This window comes from Salmo salar, chromosome ssa14 (assembly GCF_905237065.1).
Source record: "Salmo salar chromosome ssa14, Ssal_v3.1, whole genome shotgun sequence".
NCBI classification, from domain to species: domain Eukaryota; kingdom Metazoa; phylum Chordata; class Actinopteri; order Salmoniformes; family Salmonidae; genus Salmo; species Salmo salar.
The window spans coordinates 27,258,244-27,285,682 of NC_059455.1; the positions used below are offsets into that span (position 1 = coordinate 27,258,244).

A 27,439-nucleotide genomic window follows, 5' to 3' on the forward strand; every position below is an offset into this window, starting at 1 on the left:
TGGGTGAATTTATCCAGGTAAAAAACAGCAGGACAAAAAAAGGCACACTGACAGGACAGGATAACACAACACAAACGTATGAGCGATATGCCTACAGGCACCAGGGTGAGTCTTAAGGAGTTTTGGTGTGTGGGGGAGTAATCATCACAACAATGTGAGCCATCCCAACACAGACGGATTACAAACAATTGAGACCTTGTTCTTTCTGATGAGACAGATAGTTTTTGTTTTGGGAAAAGTATTATATTCGGCTCATGCACCAGTGATTCCCTGATTCCCAGACTCAACAACGGCCAGCGACTTACTTATTTAGAGCTTTGAGACTGTCTTCAAAATAACAGGAAGCATGCTGATGGTGAGGTTTTCCACACCACCCTCATGTATCTTAATGTCACTATTAGGTTAATTAGCTTTCCACTTCTCTCTGTTTTTAGAGGAAAGGAAAACATCAACATGCAGCTGGATTTACCTCAGTCTCAGACACACAATAGCACAATGTTCCCTATTCACTGTTGGTGACCCTATACTATATGTATATACTGTATTCTATACTATGCTACTGTATCTTAGTCCAATGTGGCTCTGACATAAACTCAACAAAAAAAGAAACGTCCTGTGTTAACTGTGTTAATTTTCAGCACAGTGCATCTCCTCCTCATGGACTGCACCAGATTTGCCCGTTTCTGCTGTGAGATGTTACCCCACTCTTCCACCAAGCCACCTGAATGTTCCCGGACATTTCTGGTGGGAATAGCCCTAGCCCTCACACTCTGATCCAACCGGTCCCAGACATGCTCAATGGGATTGAGATCAGGGTTCTTTGCTGGCCATGGCAGAACACTGACATTCCTGTCTTGCAGGAAATCACGCACAGAATGAGCAGTATGGCTGGTGGCATTGTCATGCTGGAGGGTCATGTCAGGATGAGCCTGCAGGAAGGGTACCACATGAGGGAGGAGGATGTCTTCCCTGTAACGCACAGCGTTGAGATTTCCTGCAATGCCAACAAGCTCAGTCCGATGATGTTGTGACCTAGACCATGACGGACCCTCCACCTCCAAATCGATCCCGCTCCAGAGTACAGGCCTCGGTGTAACGCTCATTCCTTCAGCGATAAAAGCGAATCCAACCATCATCCCTTGTGAGACAAAACCACGATTCATCAGTGAAGAGCATTTTTTGCCAGTCCTGTCTGGTCCAGCGACGGTGGGTTTGTGCCCATATGCAATGTTGTTGCCGGTGATGTCTGGTGAGGACCTGCCTTACAACAGGCCTACAAGCCCTCAGTCCAGCCTCTCTCAGCTTATTGCGGACAGTCTGATGGAGGGATTGTGCGTTCCTGGTGTAACTCTGCAGTTGTTGTTGCCATCCTGTACTGTCCCGCAGGTGTGATGTTTGGATGTACCGATCTTGTGCGGGTGTTGTTACACGTGGTCTGCCACTGTGAGGACGATCAACTGTCCATCCTGTCTCCCTGTAGCGCTGTCTTAGGCGTCTTACAGTAAGGACATTGCCATTTATTGCCCTGGCCACATCTGCAGTCCTCATGCCTCCTTGCAGCATGCCTAAGGCACATTCACACAGATGAGTAGGAACCCTGGGCATCTTTCTTTTGGTGTTTTTCAGTCAGTAGAAAGGCCTCTTTGGTGTCCTAAGTTCATAACTGTGACCTTAATTGCCTACCGTCAGTAAGCTGTTAGTGTCTTAATGACCGTTCCACAGGTGCATGTTCATTAATTGTTTGTTTCATTGAACAAGCATGGGAAACAGTGTTTAACCTCTTTACAATGAATATCTGTGAAGTTATTTGGATTTTTACGAATTATCTTTGAAAGTCAGGGTCCTGAAAAAGGGACGTTTCTTTTTTTGCTGAGTTTATATGTATATATTCTTAATCCATTCCTTACTTAGATTTACATGTATTTTGGGTATATGTTGTGAAACGGTTGGATATTACTGCACTGTCGGAGCTAGAAGCACAAGCATTTCGCTACACCCACAATAACATCTGCTAAACATGTGTAAGTGACCAATACATTTGATTTGATTTGATTTACTACCTCTGATAGTTAATATTCCATATTGGTTGTATAACCTTTAGAACATACCTAATGAAGACTGAAATGTTCTCAAGTATACCTGATCTTTGAGAGCAGAGCCGGCCCCTAGCCTTTTGGGGACCCTAAGAGAGATTTGAGTGGTCCCCCACTTGATGGCAGAGAGAAAAATGTAAAGACATGCTCCCGCTTTGGGCAGGATGTGTCAATGTGTGGGTCATACGTGCATAATCTATGAGCAGAATTACTGTAAATTACTTCAGTGACTGATTTCTTGAAGCTGTGCCGCGCCATTTTCTGTACATTTCCCCCCACATGGGCCAGCCCTCTAGCTGTCCCTCGCAGTTGAGAGGCCTGCCCAGCGTTATCCAATGAGGTTGCAGAGCAGGCTCAATGGCTCAGAGGATACATCAGAGAGAGATTGAGCAATGAGGTGGTGCACATATCTGCGCATACAATATGTGACGTGGTACGCAATTTTTGGGGACCACTTTTGGCTCATGAGTGCTACTTTCAGAACTACTGGCTAAAAAGTATACACAAGTACCGGATAATCTCTTTAAAGCTGCAATATGTCACTTTTTGGGTGACCAAACCAAATTCATATAGAAATGTGAGTTATAGATCTGTCATTCTCATTGAAAGCAAGTCTTAGAAGCGGTATATACACACTACCAGTCAAAAGTTTGAACACACCTACTCATTCCAGGGTTTTTCTTTATTGTACTATTTTCTACATTGTAGAATAATAGTGGACATCAAAACTATGAAATAACATACATGGAATCATGTAGTAACCAAAAAAGTGTTACAAAAAATCTAAATATATTTTACATTTGAGATTCTTCAAAGTAGCCACCCTTTGCCTTGATGACAGCTTTGCACAGCTTTTCATTTTTGAGTCTTATACTTTCAGTTTTGTACACAAGCTTTAAACAGCTGAAAATACAATATCTGTGTCACACCCTGATCTGTTTCACCAGTCCTTGTCCTTGTCTCCACCCCCCTCCAGGTGTCACCTTTCTTCCCCATTATCCCCTGGGTATTTATACCTGTGTTTTCTGTCTGGGACTTGCCTTGTGTTGTTATAGTACGAACTGGCCATGACTGACCCAGCAGACTTGGACCAGCTCCATCACACTGTCTCCCTGCAGGGAGCTACCATTAGGAGAGGAGGAGCTACTTCAGAACCTGATGGAAGGGTTCCGATCTCTGGCGGAACGCCACGACCTGGGGTTCAAGGCGTTGACGGAGCAATTCCGTGAATTAGCTCGCAAGCAGCACACCACATCTGAGACCTCCCAGCCACTCAGTAACTTCCCTACTAGTGGTGGGTCTGTTCAGCCTACCCTGGCTCCCCAAGAACCCCGCTTACCTCCTCCGGAGTGATATGCTGGTGATCCTAGAACCTGCCGGGCATTTCTTTCCCAGTGCTCCCTCAGTTTTGAGCTACAGCCATCTTCGTTCCTTTCGGATCGATCGAAGATAGCGTATCTAATTACGCTAATGTCCGGAAGGGCACTCTCCTGGGTGACGGCCGTTTGGGAGCAACAATCCGCCATTTGTCATAACCTGGAAGATTTCATGGCGGAGGTGATGAAGGTATTCGATTCTCCGGTGCCCGGGAGAGAGGCGGCCCAAAAACTACTGAAGGTACATCAGAACTCCCGTAGTGTGGCAGACTATGCGGTAGAGTTTTGCACATTGGCCGCCGAGAGTCCCTGGAATCCAGAGGTTCTGTTCGATACCTTCCTTCACGGACTGTCGGAGGAAATAAAACACGAGCTCACAGCGTGGGAGTTACCATTGGACCTCGATTCCCTTATATAGCCACCTGTCCGGTTAAGAGACCTATTTCTTTAGTAGGTACAAGTACTCTGGGGAGCCAGACTGGGAATCCTCTAATTCCCATCACCCGCACTCCCTTTTTTGTGATACTGCTGTGGGGAGACCAGTCTAAATCTCTTCGGGTGCTCACTGACTCTGGGGCGGATAAGAGTTTTATGGATGCTACCTTAGTTTCTGAATTAGGTATCCCCACTCAACTCCTCTCTGTTCCCATGGACGCTAGAGCACTGGATGGCCGCTCCATTGGAAGAGTTACCCACAGCATTGTTCCTGTTAATCTGCGGGTTTCAGGGAATCACAGTGAGGCTATACAGCAACTCCTCATTGAATACCCCATGTTCTTGTTCTTTTGGGATATTCTTGGCTCCAAAAACACAACCCCGTTATTGACTGGACCACGAGTTCCATCCTGGGTTGGAGTCCGTTCTGCCATTCCCATTGCCTCAAAGCAGTGCAGCCTTCCCCGAGACGTTCTCCTCAGGGCTTAAGTCAAGCCTCAGATTTCTCTGCCATCCCCACAGAGTAACATGACCTCCTGGAAGTCATCAGCAAGGCACGGGCTATTTCTCTTCCCCCGCATCGTCCCTATGATTGTGCCATTGACCTTCTCCCAGGCACCACACCGCCTCATGGTCGGCTATATTCCCTATCCGGTCCGGAGACCAAGGCCATGGAGGAGTATAATGAGGATTCTCTGGCTACTGGAGGCATCCATCCTTCTGCTTCTCCTGCCGGCGCAGGGTTTTCTTTGTGGAAAAGAAGGACAAGACCCTGCGTCCGTGCATTGACTACCGGGGCCTTATGACATAATGATCAAGAATCGTTAGCCCCTACCACTCCTCTCCTCGGCTTTCGAACCTCTCCAGGGGGCTACCATCTTCTCCAAGCTGGGTCTTTGGAATGCCTACCACCTGGTTTAGATACGCGAAGGGGATGAGTGGAAGACAGCCTTCAACACTGCAAGTGGACATTATGAGTACCTGGTCATGACATTTGGACTTGTTAAATGCCGTTTGGACATGTTAAATCGTTTCGTGTTCGTCTACCTCAATGACATCCTGTTTTTTTCCTGTTCTGCCCAAGAACACATCCTCCATGTTCGACAAGTCTTTCAGCGCCTCCTGGAGAACCAGTTATTTGTGAAAGCGGAGAAATGCGAGTTCAACTGTTCTACCCTCTCCTTTCTGGGATATGTCATCTCTAAAGGAAATGTCCAGATGGACCCCCGGAAAAGGTGAAAGCAGTAGTGGATTGGCCCCAACCTACGTCCAGGGTGCAGCGACAACGTTTCCTGGAATTTGCCAATTTCTACCGCCGTTTCATTCGTGGCAACAGCACCCTGGCGGCCCACCTCTCTGCACTCACCTCTCCCAAGGCACCGTTCACATGGTCCCCAGCGGTTGACAGAGCCTTTGTGGACCTGAAGCATCGGTTCACTACAGCCCCCATCCTCGTCCATCCGGACCCGTCCCGTCAGTTTGTGGTTGTGGTCGATGCTTCTGACGTTTGAGTGGGGGCTATCCTGTCCCAGCGATCCGCCCAGGACCAAAAGCTCAGGAGTTCTTGGTTACCCACATCGTATTTTCTGTGCCTTCCTGTCCCATCGTCTCAACTGCAGACGACGTGGGTAACCAAGAACTCCTGGTGGTCAAGATGGCACTGGAGGAGTCCACCTCTTTGGGTGGAGTCCCGCAAACTTTCCCCCCATTTCTTTACCCCTTTCCCCATCTCTAGAGTCCTTAGTTCCACTGCTGTTCGTCTTTTGTTACCCCGTACCCTCCGTATTCACCCTACGTTCCATGTGTCTAGGATTAAGCCCGTGTCTCACAGCCCTTTGTCTTCTGTTTCCAGGCCCACCCCTCTGCCCCGTGTCATCAATGGCCATCCGGCATACACGGTGAGACGCCTCCTGAGTGTTCGACCGCGGGGCAGGGGTTTCCAGTACCTGGTTGACAGGGAGGGTTATGGCCTGGAGGAGAGGTGCTGGGTCCCCGCTAGAGACATCCTGGACCCAGCCCTCATTGCTGACTTCCACTGCAGGCACCCCGGTCAACCAGGTATGCACCCAGGTAGGACGCCTTAGAGGGGAGGGGTACTGTCACACCCTGATCTGTTTCACCTGTCCTTCACCCCCCTCCAGGTGTCACCCTTCTTCCCCATTATCCCCTGGGTATTTACACCTGTGTTTTCTGTCTGTCTGTGCCAGTTCGTCTTGTTTGCCAAGTCATCCAGCATTTTTCTCTCAGCTCCTGTTTTTCTCAGTCTCTCTTATCTCGTCCTCCTGGTTTTGACCCTTGCCTGTCCTGACTCTGAGCCCGCCTGCCTGACCACTCTGCCTGCCCCTGACCTCGAGCCTGCCTGCCGCCCTGTACTGTTTTGGACTCTGCCCTGGCTATGAACTCTTGCCTGTCCCCGACCTGCCTTTTGTCGATCCCTTGGATTATAATAAATACCAGAGCTCAAACCATCTGCCTCCTGTGTCTGCATCTAGGTCTCGCCTTGTGTCGTTATAATTTGGGGTTATTGAAAAGATATTTCACAGAAGTTTAAATAGTACAATGACTGTCTACTACACTTGTAGTAGTCACAAACTGAAATTAGGCGAACTATTAGAATTTTAGCAACCAGGAAATGGCGGAGCGATTTCTGCATATTGCACCTTTTAAGTTAATTTCCTTCAATTCTACACATTTTACCACGGGGAGTAGAGTATATTTTGCCGTTTTAAAGCAAGCTTTCTGCAATTCTACTCATTTTGCTATAGGGCAGAAAGAGAAAATGTACAGCTTTAAAGCAAATTTTCTGCAAATCTAAAAAGAAATCCAAGACAATGATGATGTCTGAGTGAGAGTGACTAACAAAACCAATGGGAGCCCCCTGTAGGCCAGGGCCCCTCGGCACATGCTCAGTGTGACCAGTCAGTATTCGGCCATGATTACTATAAGTTTAGATAGCTGGCTAGACTAACCTAACAATCAAAAAATTGTTAGCTGACATTGCTAATTGAGTGACTGTCAGTGACTAACATAACATGAGAAAAACTGCTGATGCACAACCAAATGTTGAAATTGCAACTTGTGTATTCTACTATTCTAACTCTCAACAGTAAGTTGAGGGACCCACTGAGATTCTAAAACTATACAGTTGAAGTCGGACGTTTACATACACCTTAGCCAAATACATTTAAACTCAGTTTTTCACAATTCCTGACATTTAATCCAAGTAAAAATTCCCTGTCTTCGGTCAGTTAGCGTCACCACTTTATTTTAAGAATGTGAAATGTCAGAATAATAGTAGAGAGAATAATTTATTTCAGCTATTATTTCTTTCATCACATTCCCAGTGGGTCAGAAGTTTACATTCACTCAATTGGTATTTTGTAGCATCGCATTTAAATTGTTTAACTTGGGTCAAACGTTTCGGGTAGCCTTCCACAACCTTCCCACAATAAATTGTGTTAATTTTGTCCCATTCCTCCTGACAGATCTGGTGTAACTGAGTCAGGTTTGTAGGTCTCCTTGCTCGCACACACTTTTTCAGTTCTGCCCACAAATGTTCTATGGGATTGAGGTCAGGGCTTTTCTTACATCAGACCAGAGGACATTTCTCCAAAAATTACAATCTTTGTCCCCATGTGCAGTTGCCAACCGTAGTCTGGCTTTTTTATGGCGGTTTTGGAGCAGTGGCTTCTTCCTTGCTGAGAGGCCTTTCAGATTATGTCGATATAGGACTTGTTTTACTGTGGATATAGATACTTTTGTACCTGTTTCCTCCATCATCTTCAAAAGGTCCTTTGCTGTTGTTCTGGGATTGATTTGCACTTTCACACCTAAGTACGTTCATCTCTAGGAGACAGAACGTTTCTCCTTCCTGAGCGGTATGACGGCTGCGTGGTCCCATGGTGTTTATACTCGCTTAATATTGGTTGTACAGATGAATGTGGTACCTTCAGGCATTTGGAAATTGCTCCCAATGATCAACCAGACTTGTGGAGGTCTACAATTGTTTTTATGAGGTCTTGGCTGATTTCTTTTGATTTTCCCATGATGTCAAGCAAAGAGGCACTGAGTTTGAAGGTAGGCCTTGAAATACATCCACACGTACACCTCCAATTGACTCAAATGATGTCAATTAGCCTATCAGAAGCTTTTAAAGCCATGACCTCATTTTCTGGAATTTTCCAAGCTGTTTAAAGGCACAATTAATTTAGTGTATGTAAACTTCTGACCTACAGGAATTGTGATACAGTGAATTATAAGTGAAATAATCTGTCTGTAAACAATTGTTGGAAAAATTACTTGTGTCATGCACAAAGTAAATGTTCTAACCAACTTGCCAAAACTATAGTTTGTTAACAAGAAATTTGTGGAGTGGTTGAAAAACAAGTTTTAATGACTCCAACCTAAGTGTATGTTAACTTCTGACTTCAACTGTATGTATTTATTTATTATGGTCAAGTTCCCCTAAAGAAAGATGCCCAGGGTCCCTGCTCATCTGTGTAAATGTGCCTTAGGCATGCTGCAAGGAGGCATGAGGACTGTAGATGTGGCCAGGGCAATAAATTGTAAGACGCCTAAGACAGCTCTACAGGGAGACAGGAGGAACAGCTGATCGTAATCGCAGTGGCAGACCACGTGTAACAACACCTGCACAGGACCGGTACATCCGAACATCACAGCTTCGTGACAGGTACAGGATGGCAACAACAACTGCCCAAGTTACACCAGGAACGCACAATCCTTCCATCAGTGCTCAGACTGTCCGCATTAGCCTGAGAGAGGCTGGACTGAGGGCTTGTAGGCCTGTTGTAAGGCAGGTCCACACCAGACATCACCGGCAACAACGTCACCTATGGGCACAAACTAGCATCAAAAGTAAAAAAATAAAAAATAAATAAGTATTAATAGGAGACTGAATGCGATCGGACCACCATCTAATTGGCCTCCGTACACAGTAACTCTTACAGAATTTCCATGTGGATTGGGATAAAGCCTATTGGATGACAATTTGTTCTTAACTTAGACAAAATAATTCATAATTGACTTTTTTCTCCACAACATAGGTACAGCAGATCCCCTTATTGTATGGGACACTTTTAAATGTACCATTCAATACAATACAATACTCATCATTAATTTAGGTCAAAAGAGATGAGACTAATAAAGGAAATAGAACAAATAACAGCGCAGGTAGATGGTAATGGAAACTGTATTATAGAGGCACAAAATAAGTTAGCAGAAAAACAAAAATAATTGGTGGTACTTATTCAAGAATGATCAAGTGTAATGTATTACAAAAATAAAGCTAATCGGATGGAAAATGGAGAAAAATGCAACAAAAGAATCTGGAATTTTCAACATAGAAAAGCTACCAAAAATAATTTACAGAATCTTGTTACAAATGATGGACTCATCCATTATTCACCAAATTATATTTTGAAAGAGGAAGCAAAATATTTTAAGCATATGTTTTCTTTTCAGTCTCCTCCATTTACACTGAATGATGTTAACTGTAAGGTTTTCTTTTCTAATAATAATAATGTAAAATTAACACATTTACAGAAAGACCTCTGCGAAGGCCAACTTACAGAAGAGTGGAAAAAACTTTTTGAGGCAATTAAATATTTTCAGTCTGTAAAAACACCAGGGCTTGATGGTACCAGTAGAGGTATATGAGACCTTTTTTGATGTACTCAAAGATCCATTATTGGCATGTTTTAATTACTCCTATAAAAATGGTAGACTTTCAGGTACTCAACAAGAACGTCTGATTTCATTACTACTAAAACAGGACCCAGGTGGTACTGTAAGTATAAAGATCCAGTCCATTTCAAAAACTGGAGGCCTCTACCACTTCAATGTTGTGATGCAAAAATCCTGGCGAAATGCATAGCACATAGAATAAAAAAGGTCTTACCATATATTGTTCATCCTGATCAGACAGGTTTTTTACATGGACGATATATTGGAGATAATGTACGACAATTACTTGAAACAATTGAACATTATGAAACATCAAAGATACCAGGCCTGGTCTTCATAGCAAATTTTGAAAAGGCATTTGATAAAGTACGACTAGAACTTATATATAAATGGCTGGATTACATTAATTTCGGTGAATCTCTTATACAATGGTTTAAAGTTATGTACAGCAACCGAATATGTAAAATAGTAAATAATTGTTACTTCTCAGAAAGTATTGAGCTTTTAAGATAAATAAAACAGGGCTGTCCGTTGTCTCCATATCTATTTATTATGACCATTGAAATGCTAGCTATTAAAATTAGATCCAACAAGAACATCAAGGGGTTAGAAATTCAGGGGATAAAAACAAAAGTGTCAATGTATGCTGATGACTCAAGTTTTTTCATTAGTCCTCAATCTGGATCCCTGCACAGTCTCATTGAAGATCTTGATCACTTTTCTAGACTCTCTGGACTAAAACCTAATTATGACAAGTGTACCATATTACGTATTGGATCATTAAAAGGGAAAGGGGGATACCAAGTCAGTTGTCCAACTGAATGTATTCAACTGAAATGTGTCTTCCGCATTTAACCCAACCCCTCTGAATCAGATAGGTGCTGGGGGCTGCCTTAATCGACATCCACGTATTCGTTGCCCGGGGAACAGTGGATTAACTGCCTTGCTCAGGGGCAGAACGACAGATTTTTACCTTGTCAACTCGGGATTTGATCCAGCAATCTTAAGACACAGCGTTTACACTACCTCGTAGTTTACCAATAAAGTGGGTATATGGTGAAGTAGACATACTTGGTGTTCACATCTCAAAAAATATAAATGAACTTACCACAATCAATTTCAATAGAAAATTTGCAAAAATAGATAATTCCCTCAACCATGGAGAGGTCAATTTAAAAAATCACATTGATTAACTCTTTGGTCCTATCACAGTTTACTTACTAATGGCACTGCCTACTCCAGACGACTCGTTTTTTAAATCATATGAGCAAAATATATTTCATTTTATTTGGAATGCTAAGCCAGACAAAATTAAACGTGCCTATTTATATAATGAATAGGAGTTTGGGGGGCTAAAATGATTAAATATTAAAGCTTTAAACCTCTCACTAAAAGCTTCACTCATACATAAATTATACTTAAACCCAAAATGGTTCTCCAGTAGATTATTAAGAAAGGCTCATCCCGTTGCTCAAAAATTGCCTTTTTCATTTATACAGATTACAATTTCTCATTTCCGACTGATTGAAAATGAAATTTGGTTTAAAGTATCGCCCTTTCTTAAACAAGCCATACAAAGCTGGCTACAATTTCAGTTTTATCCTCAAGAAAAGATAGAACAAATATTATAACAAATGTTATTGTTAAACTCAAATATACTGATTAATAAAAAAAAATGTATATTTATTAATTATAGTATGAATATAAACGGTGGAGTTATGTCACATCAGCAGCTATCGAAAATATATGGGAATGTCTGCTCAATCAAGATGTATAACCAACTGATTGCAACATTACCACAAAAATGGAGGAGGCAAATGGAAAGGGAGAAGGTAGGGAACTTGTTTTCCTGCCATATATTAAAGATACAAATTGGCTGAAAGCAATTGGCATAAATAGAAAAATATACTAGTTTCATTTGAGGACAAAAATGTTGACAGCTGCGCTATACAGGTTGCAAAATAAATGGGAGGAGATTTTCGATGTACCGATTCCATGGCACATGGAGGAGGAAGGCATTGATGCTATGGACTGGCCCGCCCGTTCCCCAGACCTGAATCCAATTGAGCACATCTGGGATATCATGTCTCGATCCATCCACCAACGTCACGTTGCACCACAGACTGTCCAGGAGTTGGCGGATGCTTTAGTCCAGGTCTGGGAGGAGATCCCTCAGGAGACCATCCGTCACCTCATCAGGAGCATGCCCAGGCGTTGTAGGGAGGTCATACAGGCACGTGGAGGCCACACACACTACTGAGCCTAATTTTGACTTGTTTTAAAGACATTACATCAAAGTTGGATCAGCCTGTAGTGTGGTTTTCCACTTTAATTTTGAGTGTGACTCCAAATTCAGACCTCCATGGGTTGATAAATTGGATTTCCATTGATTATTTTTGTGTGATTTTGTTGTCAGCACATTCAACTATGTAAAGAAAAAAGTATTTAATAAGATTATTTCATTCATTCAGATCTAGGATGTGTTATTTTAGTGTTCCCTTTATTTTTTTGAGCAGTGTATATATATATATATATATATATATATATGCGGCATACAACAATCTCAGCTCTGTAGATTTCGCTGCGAAGAGAGAGAATCACTAGATAATTTATTCTGGTATTGCCCCTATGTAGCTTGTTTCTGGTCACAGGTTCAGGAATGGTTAAAAAATCACAACATTTACTTAAAAAAGACAAGGCTGCCTATCATACATTCTTTCACTCATTGCACCTTGTTGCGCCTTTTATCCCCCATAGTTGCAATGCAACCACAACAGATAGACTTCAGTACTCAGCGTTTGTCCAGGTCCCTTTTCCACAGGACCTCGGGAGATGCCTTCAATACCGTCCAATAGGGGCAAGTTAACCGTACATTTTTTAATGCTTAACCATCAAGCGTTTTCTGTATTAACAACTGTTACCTACTTTCACTCCACTCATAGACATTTATCCCTCCCTGGACAAACGTTGAATTTTCCTCACGTGAGACCATCTTGTCGAGCTGATCATTTCAAACCACACTGCTCTCATTGGGCAAAAACTGGTTGAATCAACATTGTTTCCATGCAATTTATACCAAAAAAGTGAATGTGATGATGTTGAACCAACGTAGAAAACTGCTTGGATTTACAAGAAGTCATCAACGTAAGGGAATTTCGTCTTTTTTTCACCCAACTTTCAACCTAAATCCAATGACAGGTGACATTTTTGGTTGATTTCACGTTGAATTCATGTTAGTTGGCAACTCAACCAAATGTAAATCAAAACTAGACGTTGAACTGAGGTCTGTGCCCAGTGGGCTGTTTCATCCATGGCAATGATGTTGCTCTCCTTTCTCTTCTTTTGCACAATCTTTACGATTACTGAAGTTCACTCGTAAACAATTCATTTAGACCCGTCGTTTACTCAGCGATTAATTGATATTTTAAGTGACAAACACATTTAATTAATTGTTTCTGGCATGTCATCTGAGGCTCACTTACATCACAGACAATTTTTGGGGGGGATGTTCAATTTGGTCACTTATCACAAGTCCCTGGCAAAATGACACAGAGAATTGGTTGCATATACTTTCCCATAATATGGAATTAACCTTCGGATTAAAAGATTCCGTGCCCTTCAGTTCTCATAGATATAGCGCATGAATATCCTGTCGCCTCAGCCTTGAAACACTACTGTCTATGCTGACCTACATACAACAGTACATAGTGAGACGGGTAGTCGGGTATACAGGCTCCAGAGACCTCTAACACACAGACACACACGGCAGCCACAGCCGGATCCCGTCATCCCAGGTTTCAAAAGAGACAAAAGGGCTCCAACTGAACCAAAATGCACTGGAGAGTGCATGTTACATGTTAAATATACATACAGGCTGGCTGTAGTCTGTGGTTCTGTAATCCTGGAGGCCCCTCTATCCTCTCCGTGCTTCCCTTTGATATGTAGCACAACCTGCCACCTTCAGGGGCAGACGAGACTCAAGGGGAATGTTAAACGCTCCTTCCTTTAGAGATGAAATGCTCCGCATAAATCATTGATTAGCCTCCACCCCTCCAATACCCACCCCCCTCTACCACCTTGCTTCCAGCTAAATAGCTGAAATGGTGCAAACAAATGTTATGTTCTCATTAAGAGTACTTTTGTCAATTAGGGACAACTTTTTGGCAGTTCGGCCTAATATCTGCTGAGCTGTAGAAGAGAGCAGTGGTAAAGGAGTGGCCACGCTGTTCATCTTCAGAGGGGAAATAGCAGGAACAAAATAAAAACAGAACAGAGGTTGTTGTGGATGTGAAGTTGGTGATGCATGCTCAGTTATTTGATGATAGATGATAAATGCATTGTGTGTGCATGTGCGTGCGTGTGTGTGGGGCTCTCAACTTTGTTTTGGTTGGAGGATTCTATGGGTCATGTGAATCTCTGACAGTGGTCCTCATCTCTTGTCCTGTCTTGCCTGAGGGCTGGTAGCCTATACTATTAATTTGATGGCACCCATTCCCCTGACATGTGTCTGTCCAGCTATGTCCCGCCACGGATGTGGAGCGAGACAGATACTGTATAATGGTCCTGTCCTACTAGTGCCTCATCAGCTCTGGTTACAGTACAGACTGTTCTCTGCAGATAGTGTCACAGACATCTATGTGTGAAAGCAGTACAGTGTTTAACAGAAGTATAGCAGGTTTAACCAAGCCTAGCTAGCTAGCTAGCTAGCTAGTTGGACGGACGGACGGACGGACGGACGGACGGACGGACGGACGGACGGACGGACGGACGGACGGACGGACGGACGGACGGACGGACGGACGGACGGACGGACGGACGGATGGACGGACGGACGACGGCGCGGCGGACGGACGGACGGACGACAGACAGACAGACAGACAGACAGACAGACAGACAGACAGACAGACAGACAGACAGACAGACAGACAGACAGACAGACAGACAGACAGACAGACAGACAGACAGACAGATAGATAGATAGATAGATAGATAGATAGATAGATAGATAGATAGATAGATAGATAGATAGATAGATAGATAGATAGATAGATAGATAGATAGATAGATAGATAGATAGATAGATAGATAGATAGATAGATAGATAGATAGATAGACAGAGTTGAAGTCGGAAGTTTACATACACCTTAGCCAAATACATTTAAACTCAGTTTTTCACAGTTCCTGACATTAAATCCAAATAAAAATTCCCTGTTTTAGGTCAGTTAGGATCACCACTTTATTTTAAGCATGTGAAATGTCAGAATAATAGTAGAGAGAATTATTTATTTCAGCTTTTATTTCTTTTACCACATTCCCAGTGGGTCAGAAGTTTACATACACTCAATTAGTATTTGGTAGCATTGCCTTTAAATTGTTTAACTTGGGTCAAACGTTTCGGGTTGCCTTCCACAAGCTTCCCACAATAAGTTGGGTGAATGTTGGCCCATTCCTCCTGACAGAGCTGGTGTAACTGAGTCAGGTTTGTAGGCCTACTTGCTCGCACACGCTTTTTCAGTTCTGCTCACAAATTTTCTATGGGATTGAGGTCAGGGCTTTCTGATGGCCACTCCAATACCTTGACTTTGTTGTCCTTAAACCATTTGCCACAACTTTGGAAGTATGCTTGGGGTTATTGTTCATTTGGAAGACCCATTTGCGACCAAGCTTTAACTTCCTGAGATGTTGCTTCAATATATCCACATAATTTTCCTGCCTCATGATGCCATCTATTTTGTGAAGTGCACCAGTCCCTCTTGCTGCAAAGCACCCCCACAACATGATGCTGCCACCCCCGTGCTTCACGGTTGGGATGGTGTTCTTTGGCTTGCAAGCGTCCCCCTTTTTCCTCCAAACATAATGATGGTCATTATGGCCAAACAGTTCTATTTTTGTTTCATCAGACCAGAGGACATTTCTCCAAAAGTACAATCTTTGTCCCCATGTGCAGTTGCCAACCGTAGTCTGGCTTTTTTATGGCGGTTTTGGAGCAGTGGCTTCTTCCTTGCTGAGCGGCCTTTCAGGTTATGTCGATATAGGACTCGCTTTACTGTGGATATAGATACTTTTGTACCTGTTTCCTCCATCATCTTCAAAAGGTCCTTTGCTGTTGTTCTGGGATCGATTTGCACTTTTCGCACCAAAGTACGTTCATCTTTAGGAAACAGAACACGTCTCCTTCCTGAGCGGTTTGATGGCTGCGTGGTCCCATGGTGTTTATACTTGCGTACTATTGTTTGTACAGATGAACGTGGTACCTTCAGGCGTTTGGAAATTGCTCCCAATGATCAACCAGACTTGTGGAGGTCTAAAAAAAAAATTCTGAGGTCTTGGCTGATTTCTTTTGATTTTCCGATGATGTCAAGCAAAGAGGCACTGAGTTTGAAGGTAGGCCTTGAAATACATCCACACGTACACCTCCAATTGACTCAAATGATGTCAATTAGCCTATCAGAAGCTTCTAAAGCCATGACCTCATTTTCTGGAATTTTCCAAGCTGTTTAAAGGCACAATTAATTTAGTGTATGTAAACTTCTGACCTACAGGAATTGTGATACAGTGAATTATAAGTGAAATAATCTGTCTGTAATCAATTGTTGGAAAAATTACTTGTGTCATGCACAAAGTAGATGTCTTAACCGACTTGCCAAAACTATAGTTTGTTAACAAGAAATTTGTGGAGTCGTTGAAAAATGAGTTTTAATGACGCCAACCTAAGTGTATATAAACTTCCGACTTTAACTGTAGATAGATAGATAGATAGATAGATAGATAGATAGATAGATAGATAGATAGATAGATAGATAGATAGATAGATAGATAGATAGATAGATAGATAGATAGATAGATAGATAGATAGATAGATAGATAGATAGATGAGTTTATTAGTCACATGCACAGGGTTGTAGATGTAATCGCAGGGTACAGTGGAATTCTTATGCTCTGAGCTCAAACAGTGCTGGTCAAAAAAAGAGAAGTGAATGACACAATAATAAACATAACAATAATAATAATAATATACACCGAATGTACAAAACATTATGAAAACCTGGTCTTTCCATGACATAAACTGACCAGGTGAATCCAGGTGAACGCTATGATCCCTTATTGATGTCACGTGTTAAATCCACTTCAATCAGTGTAGATCAAGGGGAGGAGACAGGTTAAAGAAGGATTTTTAAACCTTGAGACAATTGAGACAGGGATTGTATATGTGTGCCATTCAGAGGGTGAATGGGCAAGACACAATATGTATGTGCCTTTAAATGGGCTAGGGTAGTAAGTGCCAGGCGCACAGGTTTGTTTCAAAAACTACAATGCTGCTGGGTTTTCACGCTCAAGAGTTTCCTGTGTGTATCAAGAATGGTCCACCACCCAAAGGCCTTCCAGTCAATTTGACACAACTGTGGGAAGCATTGGAGTCAACATGGGCCAGCATCTGCTTTCAGACTTTATAGAGCATGCCCCGACGAATTGAGTCCGTTCTGAGGGCAAAATGGGGGGTGTAACTCAATATTTGTAAGGTGTTCTGACTTCAGTCGGTTACAGTCGGCTGAGGCGGGCTTTAGAGCGTGAGGAGGTGTGACAGATACTGTAATATCTTATTGGCCAGACATGCTAGACAAACAGCCTGAATATCAAATCAGGAACACTAAAATATGATATCGTTAATATCCAGACATTCCCACCGCATCATGCGTAATGTAGCCTAGCCTACGCATAAATCAACGTGATATCGGGCAATTCAAAGCAGAGATTACACCTACCCATCCCCCGTTCTCTTGAATCCAGCTGTGCAGCGGTCCATTTAGATACTCCGTCATCCACCCGGCGATGTGGTCAACCTGCGACGTCATTTCCTTGTTCACGCATTCCACACATATTGTGCCCCCGAACTCGAAGAAGGCGACAATTCGTCCCCAGTTAACCCCGTCCCTGAACAGCTCGTCTATCACCTCTCTGAATCTCCTTTCTGCCATAGAAGACGTGAGATACAATTGGTGTGACATCTCCGCAAAGTCGGGCTGGTACAGTCGTTCGAGTTCGTCCCCGGCCTCACGCAAAACTCTGTGAATAGCTGCATGCGGGTCCGTTTGGGAGAGCCGTTTGGAAAGATGGGGGACGCTGCCCGGTCTGGCGTTATTGGCCCCGTGGCACCGCCGTGCCAAACCAGGCGGAGGAGAAATCATCGACCCATTATTATCAGCATCTTCCTCATCCTCGGCATTCTCGAAATCCCACGCATATCCCCTTTTCAAGAGTTTGTGACAAATGTACTTTTCCACTATACAGCGGTTGTCGTCGTTTGCCATTATGATTGGCACTGATAATGACCTCCACAATCCTAGTTTTTAAGAATAATACATCGTACTTATAAACATGCACTGCTCCGCGCAATACATCAGATCAAACGAAAAGTGTATTTCTGAGAAAAGGCGCTGGTCAAGTTTATCGGATACTATCGAACCGTGCAGAACGAAACACGGGAGCGATGTGCGTGGATTGAAAAACTGTCCCTTCACCCAACTAGGCTGAAACCGTGAAAAAGTCCAAGTATATCCACGTAAGAATATCAAAATGTTTCCCAAATTGTGCTGTCAAAAGGAAATATTCGAAGCCTTGCTCAAAAAGTGGCTAGTGTTATCTGTAGACTCCCAAATCCAGACAACCAGAAATACGGAAGAGATTCAAATATTCTCGATATGCACATAATGTAGCCTACACTACAAAAATAAATACATGACCGAAAAACCACATGAGAAGATCAACGTCGCATGCATCCAGAATATGATACCGCAAACTATCCTAGCGCCTTGTTACGCGTACGGAGAGCCATTTCGAGGGACTGTGCAGTGAAGACTGTATCCCACAATAATATTGCTGCCTGTGTTCCAGCTACACACTGAGGGTTGGATGAACATTCTTTGCTGCTTTGCTGGTGAGGTATTTCTTACGTCACCCATACAAAGTTATCACTTGTGCATTTGGAAATTGCAAGTAGGCCTATGTGTCCTTCCTATTTGGTTACGTTTGATCTGTAGAGAAATTTATGCCATGATAGGCATGATAGGATTTTAACCTTTAATTCTTATCTAATGCAGAAAATGGTGCTATAACCCTAACATTTCCCCAATATTTTATGGCTCGAAATATGATGAATAGCCATTTTAACTATTACAAACAGTAGCCTATCAATTCGGATCAAGTTGTAGAAATTGATGAACCTTGCCTTATTTGAAGAATTGGGAGCTTCAAGCTTGCTTTCTTTAGCCCTGCCTGATTAATAATTGCTGAGCCCTTACTAGACAGGACTACACCATTCTGATTCCCCATGAGGGGACTGCTTTTATCTAGCATCCTTATGGACATCCATCCATCTCATTGGTGGACATATATTTTGATGTTCTCTGCGTTTTTCTCTCTCTTTCAGTGTGTCTGTGTATATCTCGCTCAGTCTCTCTACCTGCCTATATCTTCTACACATTCTCTGACAGGGCAACGCAGCCTCTAAATCCCCATGCAGTCTTCCTGCTGATCTGAGGGCACTATACAATAGCTAGTGTCTGCCCAGGCTGTTCTGTTCCCATTATGGAAGATGAAAGCCTTCTCAAACAGAACACGTAAAACTTAACACCTGCCCCCCAACACGCACCTACTGTACATCAAAACTGTATAATGGTATGGAGTGGCACAGAACACCCACTCCACTCAGCTTCTGAATACACAGGAGTCAGGATTGATCAACTGTAGCCATAGTCCAACCCTCAGCAACTGAATAATGTAAGGTCAGAATTCAGCAAACACAGCTACACATACAGTATAGGTTATACAGAATCACACAAAAGTTATTGAAAACAATAGGAGACTAAACATAGTTGTGTTTTAAAAGGCCTGCATCAACAGTACTGAGAGCAGACAAAAACAGAGGGCATTTAGCAGAGGAAATGTCATTTTCCAAAGTTATTTATTTAGTTTTATCATGTAAGAAAATAAGACAAAGCAACATTGTTCTACTCCTTACATTTTTCTTTTCAATGGCACACAAGGTGAAATTCGTACACATTTGGCCAAAACAAAATGAAACACAACCAATAACATAGGAACACAAGCAGAATGATAATATTCAGTAGCACTGTACTTAAACATTTTATAATCTTCTTTTAAATATCTCTGGACAACACCAACAAATGGGAAAACTAGAGTGTGAGTGAGCGGTTTAACAATGGTACAACTTGTTGTAGTGTTTTAACATATCGTAAGCATAGGCGTGATTTGCAAAGCTTAAAATGTGTTCAAACAAAATATATTTTTCCATGAGCTACATATTATATCAAATGTCTATAAACTTCAACATATATGTGTTGCTACCTAAAGATGAAAGTGAGTCAAAGCTAACAATGTACAGATGAGGAAATGACAGGTATCGACAAACTAAGCGCTGGACAGTGACAAATGTGCCTTGAACCAATGTCAAATGAGAACCTCAGAGTTGAATCATCCGTTCTCACTTTCTTATTTTGGGTTTGAGTAAGGCCTTTTTGTACAAAAACTAAACTGAAATTGACAAAGAAAATACACCAAAACAGTTGGCATTTTCGCAGAAAAATCGAATGAACTGGTAAACCACAAGCGGCTTAAGCCACATTATTTTCTGTGAATAAATTCCATTATTTTAGCATTAACATCATTCGTAGTTCTCTCTTAAGGCTTGGAATGGGTCCCCACAATTGTAGTGCTTGGCTGAACTACAAACTGTTTCTAGGATAGTACAGACCAGCAACATCAAACAAAATAAATCTCAAGTAGTTACATTGCATTTACAGAAATGGTCTCTTAATACATTTTGGCATTCAAATATTGGCGGATAAAAAAAAAGTATACTTTCTGATTCGTAGCCTATGGTTTGCATTAAAGTTCAGTACATTCTCCCCACAGTTGATGGATGGAAGGAAGACTTGCATGAGTTCACATTTTATCTTTTCTCTCCCCAATAAGCAGAATGTTGAGAAGGTAAGAAGGTAAGGTAAATACGAGATGTTTAAAAGGCTTGGAGTTAGAGGACTTCAGGAAGGAACTGTTAATACTTACTGAGACAAATTACACTCAGTTAAGAGAGTAAGAGAGTATAGGATAGTGTCCACGGTGACTGTGGATGAAATGTAAAATTAGACAGTACAATAGCACACATAGTTCCTTCATGTTGCTCTGCACAGACTGAGTTTGCCAGTCCCTCTTAATCTCTTGGCCGCTATATAAAATAGAGCTCTAGTGCCCTCTCTAGGACTGAAGGGTCTTTGCTGGAACCTGCGAGTCACACCCCACGCCTTGTCTAGACACCACCCCATCACTTTAAATCACAGACCCCTACTTGGATGCTACGTGGCAAAATATGTGCACAGATCACACATACACAGAGATCAACAACTGATAAGACATCATAGGAAGACAGGAAATAGTGAATGAGGCTGGCATCAGATGTTAGCGGATTTGTTCTCATACTACATCGCACAACTGTCCTATGCCTACTTTTTACATACCGCTTCTACCTCAGGTAAGAAACACAAGTAAAATGTGAAAGTGGCATGCAAATAAGAGGAATATAGGTTTTTCTTTTTTCCCCAGCCAGCACCAGTGTCCAATGGCTTCTCTTTCTCCCTGGAGTAGGTTTGGTCAGTGTACAGTCATTTAAACACATTGTAACACTGCATTAAAATCTTTTCCCTCGGCTTCTTCACACGGCTCCTACACAGCACACACATTCTCTCGTACTTGCACATACAATCATTTTACCTAAAAATGCCTTGGATGATAATTTCCGGGAAGCAAATTTAAATTTTTGCTTTGCCCCCTCTCATCACTGTTAAATCCCATCTAAGCTCTGTTAATGCATCCACAGCACGGGCCAATACATCACTCTACATAAGCAGCACATGGAAGGGCACAGGGTGACACAGAGGGAATAAAGAGAAGCTTTGCCTGCAAAGCTTGGGAAGGAAGGAGGAACACATTTGGTGAAAATAACAGTAGTTTGACGTGATAAAGATAGCTTACTCAAAATGGTCTGTATGACACATGGTTAGTTAGTGTTCTTGTTTCTTCTGATTCTTGGGAAGGGATTGCAGGTCAACATGCTGACATAACCAGTCAGACTGGCAATCCCTTACTTTCCACTCTGCATGGAAAAAATAGGAGGATAGGGTGGCCCAAAAGTAGGCTAACGTTTCAGGTGTTGACAAGGCCTACTTTAACAGCAAGCTAGTAGTGTTTAGTCTGCCCTCATAGACCCTTGGGTAAAGCAGCCTTAACAATAAAAGCAGGTATACAGTTACAATTAAAACGTTTCACAGAGCACTTGAGTAAACAATATCACTGGAATGATGAAAAAATGTGGACAAACAATTGAGTGCCAAGAATTGTATGTGTTACATAATAAGTAACAGGACACCCGCCATTTTCTTTACTTCGGTATTATCACTGGCGCACGAGCTATCTGGCCATTTAGCCTGTCCAGGGTTGTGCCCTCTAAGGAATGGAGGGGAGAGAGGAGAGGAGAGGAGGGCTGGCTGGGGTGAGTTCTCCAGTGGCTATAATAGTGGAGGATAGAGGCGGGGGGTTGTTACTCCCTCTTGTCCGCTGCTTTGGCCTGCTCCCTCTGGATCATACAGCGACGCACAATGCTGTCGAAACTCCCCAGGTAGAACAGAGCAATGGTCCGGAACAGCCCCATGGTTACAATCTGCACAGAGATCAGAGGCCACATTAACAATTTGGGCTCTAGACACTAACAGACAGTTTTGGGACAATCTATTATTATGTTATAACCATAGAATTGTCATATTTCTATCTCTATGGTTACAATAGATGTGTAATAGATACCAAAGCCATTTTGTAAGTTGATAGTTAAGGTTCAGTTAACACATGTTTACCAAAATAGTAATATTTGGGGTGTGTTGTAGTGGGACAGTGACAGTGCTGTTCCTGTCCTGTAGTTACCTGCTGGAGGCCCTCTGTGATGGAGGTGACTGGTGACATTCCACAGGTGAGAGCTGAGAGCATGTAGCCGTCAGGCCCCACAGAGCTGTTAAAGTTCCCCTGCTGTGGGGGGCACAAAGACATGACCGTCAGAAAAACTGCTTTATCACACTTTTAGAGAGCAATTCTCTCTGTGTTTCTGACTGGAAGGTATTTATTGATGAAGGTTTTTATGTAGGCCTGAGGCCTGCTGAATTTCATAGTGACATTTGCTGAGAATGCAATGTCTTACCACTGCATCCTTGACAACGATCTTAGCCACCTGCTCGGGCTGAGTCACCCCAGATGTCTCAGAGATCAGCCTAGTCTCTAAAGGCTATGGAAGGACGAAGAGACAAAATATAACATGAGGCGTTAGAATAAAAGACAAAATATGAGAGAGTTTCCACTTTCCCCTTTTCATGAGGAGACTCACCTTTGTCCTATTCTCCTCTGCTAGTCCTGGAGTGTCAGTGTCAGGGGGGTAGGCCACCGTTACATAAATGTTATATGGCTTCATCTGCAGGGACGAGTAGAGGAAAGAGTGCTTTCATCCTTAAAGAGACTTATCCACATTTTTATGTTGTGAATTTGACCTATTGTTCCCCAATGTGGGCAGGAAAAGGAACTATTGTATACTACTCACCTCCATCTGCAGGGACTCAGCCAGACCACGTAGGGCAAATTTGGACGGAGAGTAGGCTGTGTAGCCGAACAGGCCGATCTGGCCAGCCTGGGAGGAGATAAACATGATGCGTCCCATCCTACGCTCCTTCATTGTGGTGATTACAGCCCGTGTGGGATACACACTGCCCAGGTAGTTCACCTCCATCATACTCTGTTATAGACAAGGGAAGGATCACAAAAAGTTATGAATGTATTATTATTAATAAAAGGTATATTATTACTCATAGACTGAATAATATACATACTATCAGAGTATTCACTTGAGAAAACAGCCTCCTGACATGGTAATTGTTATATTTCTGAGCAGTTTCCATGGTAATAGCATTTCTATGGGGTGAGGTCTAATGACTTCAGACCCTTAACGAGGCATGTGACCAGCAGTGAAATGCCAGGATGAGAAGGAACTAGCTAGCAGCACCAGCACAGCCCAGTTCCCCCCAAGAAAGCTAATGAAGCACATTAAATACATTAGGATGTGGGGAACACACACACAATCACATTTTCCATTGGTCATGATTATTATCTTAGTATCAGAATAATCCCTTCATGCACACACACTTGCAACGTGTACACACAACCTAATTTTGCCTGGGTCATTATTTCAGTATTGGTACCTTCCCTTCACTGTCCCTCTAGAGTGAAGAAACCTGCCACCTCTTCAGTCTGGAATTAAACCCCTCTCTCATTCTTCCACTGCAATTACATCTGCAGCAGACCTAGACTGCAATCCAATCTAACCTTCTGGCTCACTAGCTGCCTTTAAACTGAACCCTTGGTTCCACCTTGGACAGACATCAAACCTTTTGAATCTTCAATCTGGGAAACATCTTGTCTCATTGCCTATTCAGAGTTAGTTTCAAATTATGTTCATTTTGGCACAACATCAAGGTTTTCTGAGGCACACACTGTAAGGAGTTGGGTTTCTGCGTTCTCCCTTCCAGACCTGTCGGTCTATTCACCTCATTAGTTCCAGTACTTACTCTGAAGCGCTCCACATCCACCTCCTCAAACTTCCCAGAGAAGGACGTCCCAGCACAGTTCACCAGCATGTCCACCGGACCAAGCTTTTCTTGGCACTAGATGGATGAAATTATATTGATATTGTTACTTGCAGAGAATTATTAAAAAGTTAGGAATTGATATGATGGAAAAGGCCCCTATCACTTGTGATTTACCTGCTTAATCACACTTTCCACCTGTCTGTAGTCCTTGGACACGTCAACTGATATGCAGAGCACCACCTGAGTGGAAGAGGAATACAAATTCCAAAACAGTCAGCGGTCAAGTGAGTTGCTAATGAGATCATCCAGGTCAACATTCAATGATTTTCTTGCCCCCCCCCCCCAAAGAAAAACAAGAACAACAAAAACATTGTCCTTCATCCACGTTGTCCCAAAACATGTACTGTAGCAACATAATACATACCTGCTTGTCATTAATGGCACATTTCTCCACTTCTTTTTTCGCTTGAACCAATTTACTCTAAAGGAAATTAAAGAATAATTGATAAATGTGCTGGCTGAGTGATGCGCTGAAAAAAATATATCTACACTGCCGTTCAAAAGTTTGGGGTCACTTCGAAATTTCCTCGTTTTTGAAAGAAAAGCAATTTTTTTGGTCCATTAAAATAACATCAAATTGATTAGAAATACAGTGTAGACACCGTTAATGTTGTAAATGAATATTGTATCTGGAAATTGTCGTTTTTTTTAATGGAATATCTACATAGGCCCATTATCAGTAACCATCACTCCTGTGTTCCAACAGACGCCTCACAAGTCCTAAACTGGCAGCTTCATTAAATAGTACCCGCAAAACACCAGTCTCAATGTCAACAGTGAAGATGCGACTCGGGATGCTGGCCTTCTAGGCAGAGTTACAAAGAAAAAGCCATATCTCAGACTGGCCAATAAAAATAAAAGATTAAGATGGGCAAAAGAACACAGACACTGGACAGAGGAACCCTGCCTAGAAGGCCAGAATCCCGGAGTCACCTCTTCACTGTTGATGTTGAGACTGGTGTTTTGCGGGTACTATTTAATGAGCTGTCAGCAGTTGAGGACTTGTGAGGGGTCTGTTTCTCAAACTAGACACTCTAATGTACTTGTCCTCTTGCTCAGTTGCGCACCGGGGCCTCCCACTCCTCTTTCTACTCTGGTTAGAGACAGTTTGCACTGTTCTGTGAAAGGAGTACTACATAGCGTTGTATGAGATCTTCAGTTTCTTGACAATTTCTCGCATGGATTAGCCTTCATTTCTCAGAACAAGAATAGACTGACGAGATTCAGAAGAAAGTTATTTGTTTCTGGCCATTTTGAGCCTGTAATCAAACCCACAAATGCTGATGCTCCAGATATTCAACTAGTCTAAAGAAGGCCAGTTTTATTGCTTCTTTAATCAGAACACAGTTTTCAGCTGTGCTAACGTAATTGCAAAAGGGTTTTCTAATGATCAATTAGCCTTTTAAAATGATAAACTTGGATTAACTAACACAACGTGCCATTGGAACACAGGAGTGATGGTTGCTGATAATGGGCCTTTGTACACCTATGTAGATATTCCATAAAAAATGTGCAGTTTCCAGCTACAATAGTCATTTACAACATTAACAATGTCTACACTGTATTTCTGATCAATTTCACGTTATTTTAATGGACACATTGTTTTTGCTTTTCTTTCAAAAACAAGGACATTTCTAAGTGACCCCAAACTTTTTAACGGTAGTGTATATAATTATACGAAGCATGTGTGCGCCTAAATTGGGAAATGTAGACATTTTGGAGCACAATAAAACATATTTGACGTAAACAAGCTAGAATCCTTAATTTTTCTAGGCGCACTAGTGTTCCTAAATAAAAGTTCCAGGTCACAGCAAAATATTTAGCCGCATATGCAAGTAAAATGGTTGCACTGTAGAGCCCTGCAAGGATGTTGATTTGAAGTGGATTTCTACTCACCTCATCTCTTGCCACTAGTGTGATGAAGGCTCCTTGTCTGTAGCACTCCATAGCAATGCTTTTTCCTATTCCACTGGAACCTCCAGTGACCTGTGGGTTGAAAGGTGGTGGCAGGTGAGAGAGGGTCATTCCCCTTAAAAAGTTAAATACAAGGGGTGGTCCCCTAGCGTCAAAGTCCAACTTACAGTATATACAGTAGGTCATTAGAATGTAGCTTTTTTTCAAGTTAGTACATGTGTTTCTGCTAAAACGTATAGTCATTTCTACGAAATTGAGTGTCATTGACTGGCTGGCCTACTTATTGCCATACTAGAGTTTTCACTTTTAGCTTGCAACATGTTGCAAAAGACGATACATTGTCAACTCTGTTACAAGCTATCAATTAATTGTGGGCGTGTGCAAGCGCCGTTACGAAACACCTTCACCTGCAACACCCTATAAAATCTACGGTACAATGGTTATGCAATGCAACGTAGCTAACATAGTACCTTGTTTTTAACTAGCAAGTCTGAATATGATACCGTTGTCTAGTTATGGCAATGAGCACTTACCACGACGTGGGCCCCATTTAATTTGAGAGGTTTGGGGCTAATCAAAGGGGATATCATGTATAACAGCAACACGAAGGCAACGACGAATGCAACAACGACTAGAAGCATAATGAAAGGCAAAAGGAGCCACCAGGAACTGAAGAAAAGCCAATCCGTGATCGTTGAACTCAAACCTTCCTCAGAGGACATGGGTGAAGCTGGCAGTTCGGTTAGCTTCTAGACTCAGTAGGGGCGAATCGCGGGGGCTTGCGCTTGTCAAAAGGAGTGGCGATGAAACACAGAGTTTTCTAGCAGTATATTTGGCAGCGTGTCAGAGGGTTTGCTTCCAAGATAAAATGCCGTGGTGGACCTTGGATCTACGATATTTTCCTGCCTAGCTGCAATATGAACCAAAACAAGTCGTATTGTGCACTTTGAACGGATGCGACAATTTCACCACCGTTCTAGGTATTTGTAGTTTTTAAACCACGAAGCAAACTGCCACCTAACCGAGGTTTGCTCAGTTTAAGGACAACACTTCCCAAAATGCAATGGTGTACTTCCTTATAGTTGGTGCAACCATTTTATTCTACCGACATAACTATCTCCATCGCCAGATCTAGATCCCCCTCAATGTTGTCAAATGAGAT

The 27,439-nt window shown here is 42.5% G+C and overlaps 2 protein-coding genes across 5 annotated transcripts in view; both read right to left on the minus strand.

Moving 5' to 3' along the window:
- The window catches only part of LOC106569189 (apoptosis regulator Bcl-2), a 49,903-nt gene extending 31,384 nt beyond the window's left edge, over positions 1-18,519 (minus strand). For 2 of the 4 annotated variants that reach the window (XM_014140280.2, XM_014140283.2), the window contains exon 1: positions 17,371-18,518. In XM_014140280.2, the coding sequence (XP_013995755.1) occupies positions 17,371-17,916 (546 nt within the window). In that variant the 5' untranslated portion in view covers positions 17,917-18,518. Of the gene's footprint in view, positions 1-17,370 lie in introns of all 4 variants that reach the window. The other 2 variants (XM_014140281.2, XM_014140282.2) reach the window with 2 other exon arrangements.
- A 1,032-nt stretch (positions 18,520-19,551) lies between these two features.
- On the minus strand, positions 19,552-27,228 carry LOC106569188 (3-ketodihydrosphingosine reductase). Its single transcript, XM_014140279.2, has 10 exons — positions 26,811-27,228; positions 26,260-26,349; positions 24,728-24,784; positions 24,478-24,543; positions 24,283-24,378; positions 23,262-23,453; positions 23,052-23,135; positions 22,869-22,952; positions 22,598-22,699; positions 19,552-22,340 (listed from the first exon to the last, which is right to left on the minus strand). Exons 1-10 carry the CDS (start codon positions 26,997-26,999, stop codon positions 22,221-22,223), a joined length of 1,080 nt encoding a protein of 359 aa, XP_013995754.1. The 5' UTR covers positions 27,000-27,228; the 3' UTR covers positions 19,552-22,220.
- Between the last annotated feature and the right edge of the window lie 211 nt (positions 27,229-27,439).

Bases quoted from the DNA above. Each gene is read 5' to 3' on its own strand.
- LOC106569188 (XM_014140279.2), bottom strand. From the start codon at position 26,999: ATGTCCTCTGAGGAAGGTTTGAGTTCAACGATCACGGATTGGCTTTTC. The intron at 24,785-26,259 runs GTGAGTAGAAAT...AATTTCCTTTAG, and splicing joins CACTAGTGGCAAGAGATGAG to AGTAAATTGGTTCAAGCGAA. The intron at 23,136-23,261 runs GTGAGTAGTATA...TCGTCCCTGCAG, and splicing joins CTGAGTCCCTGCAGATGGAG to ATGAAGCCATATAACATTTA.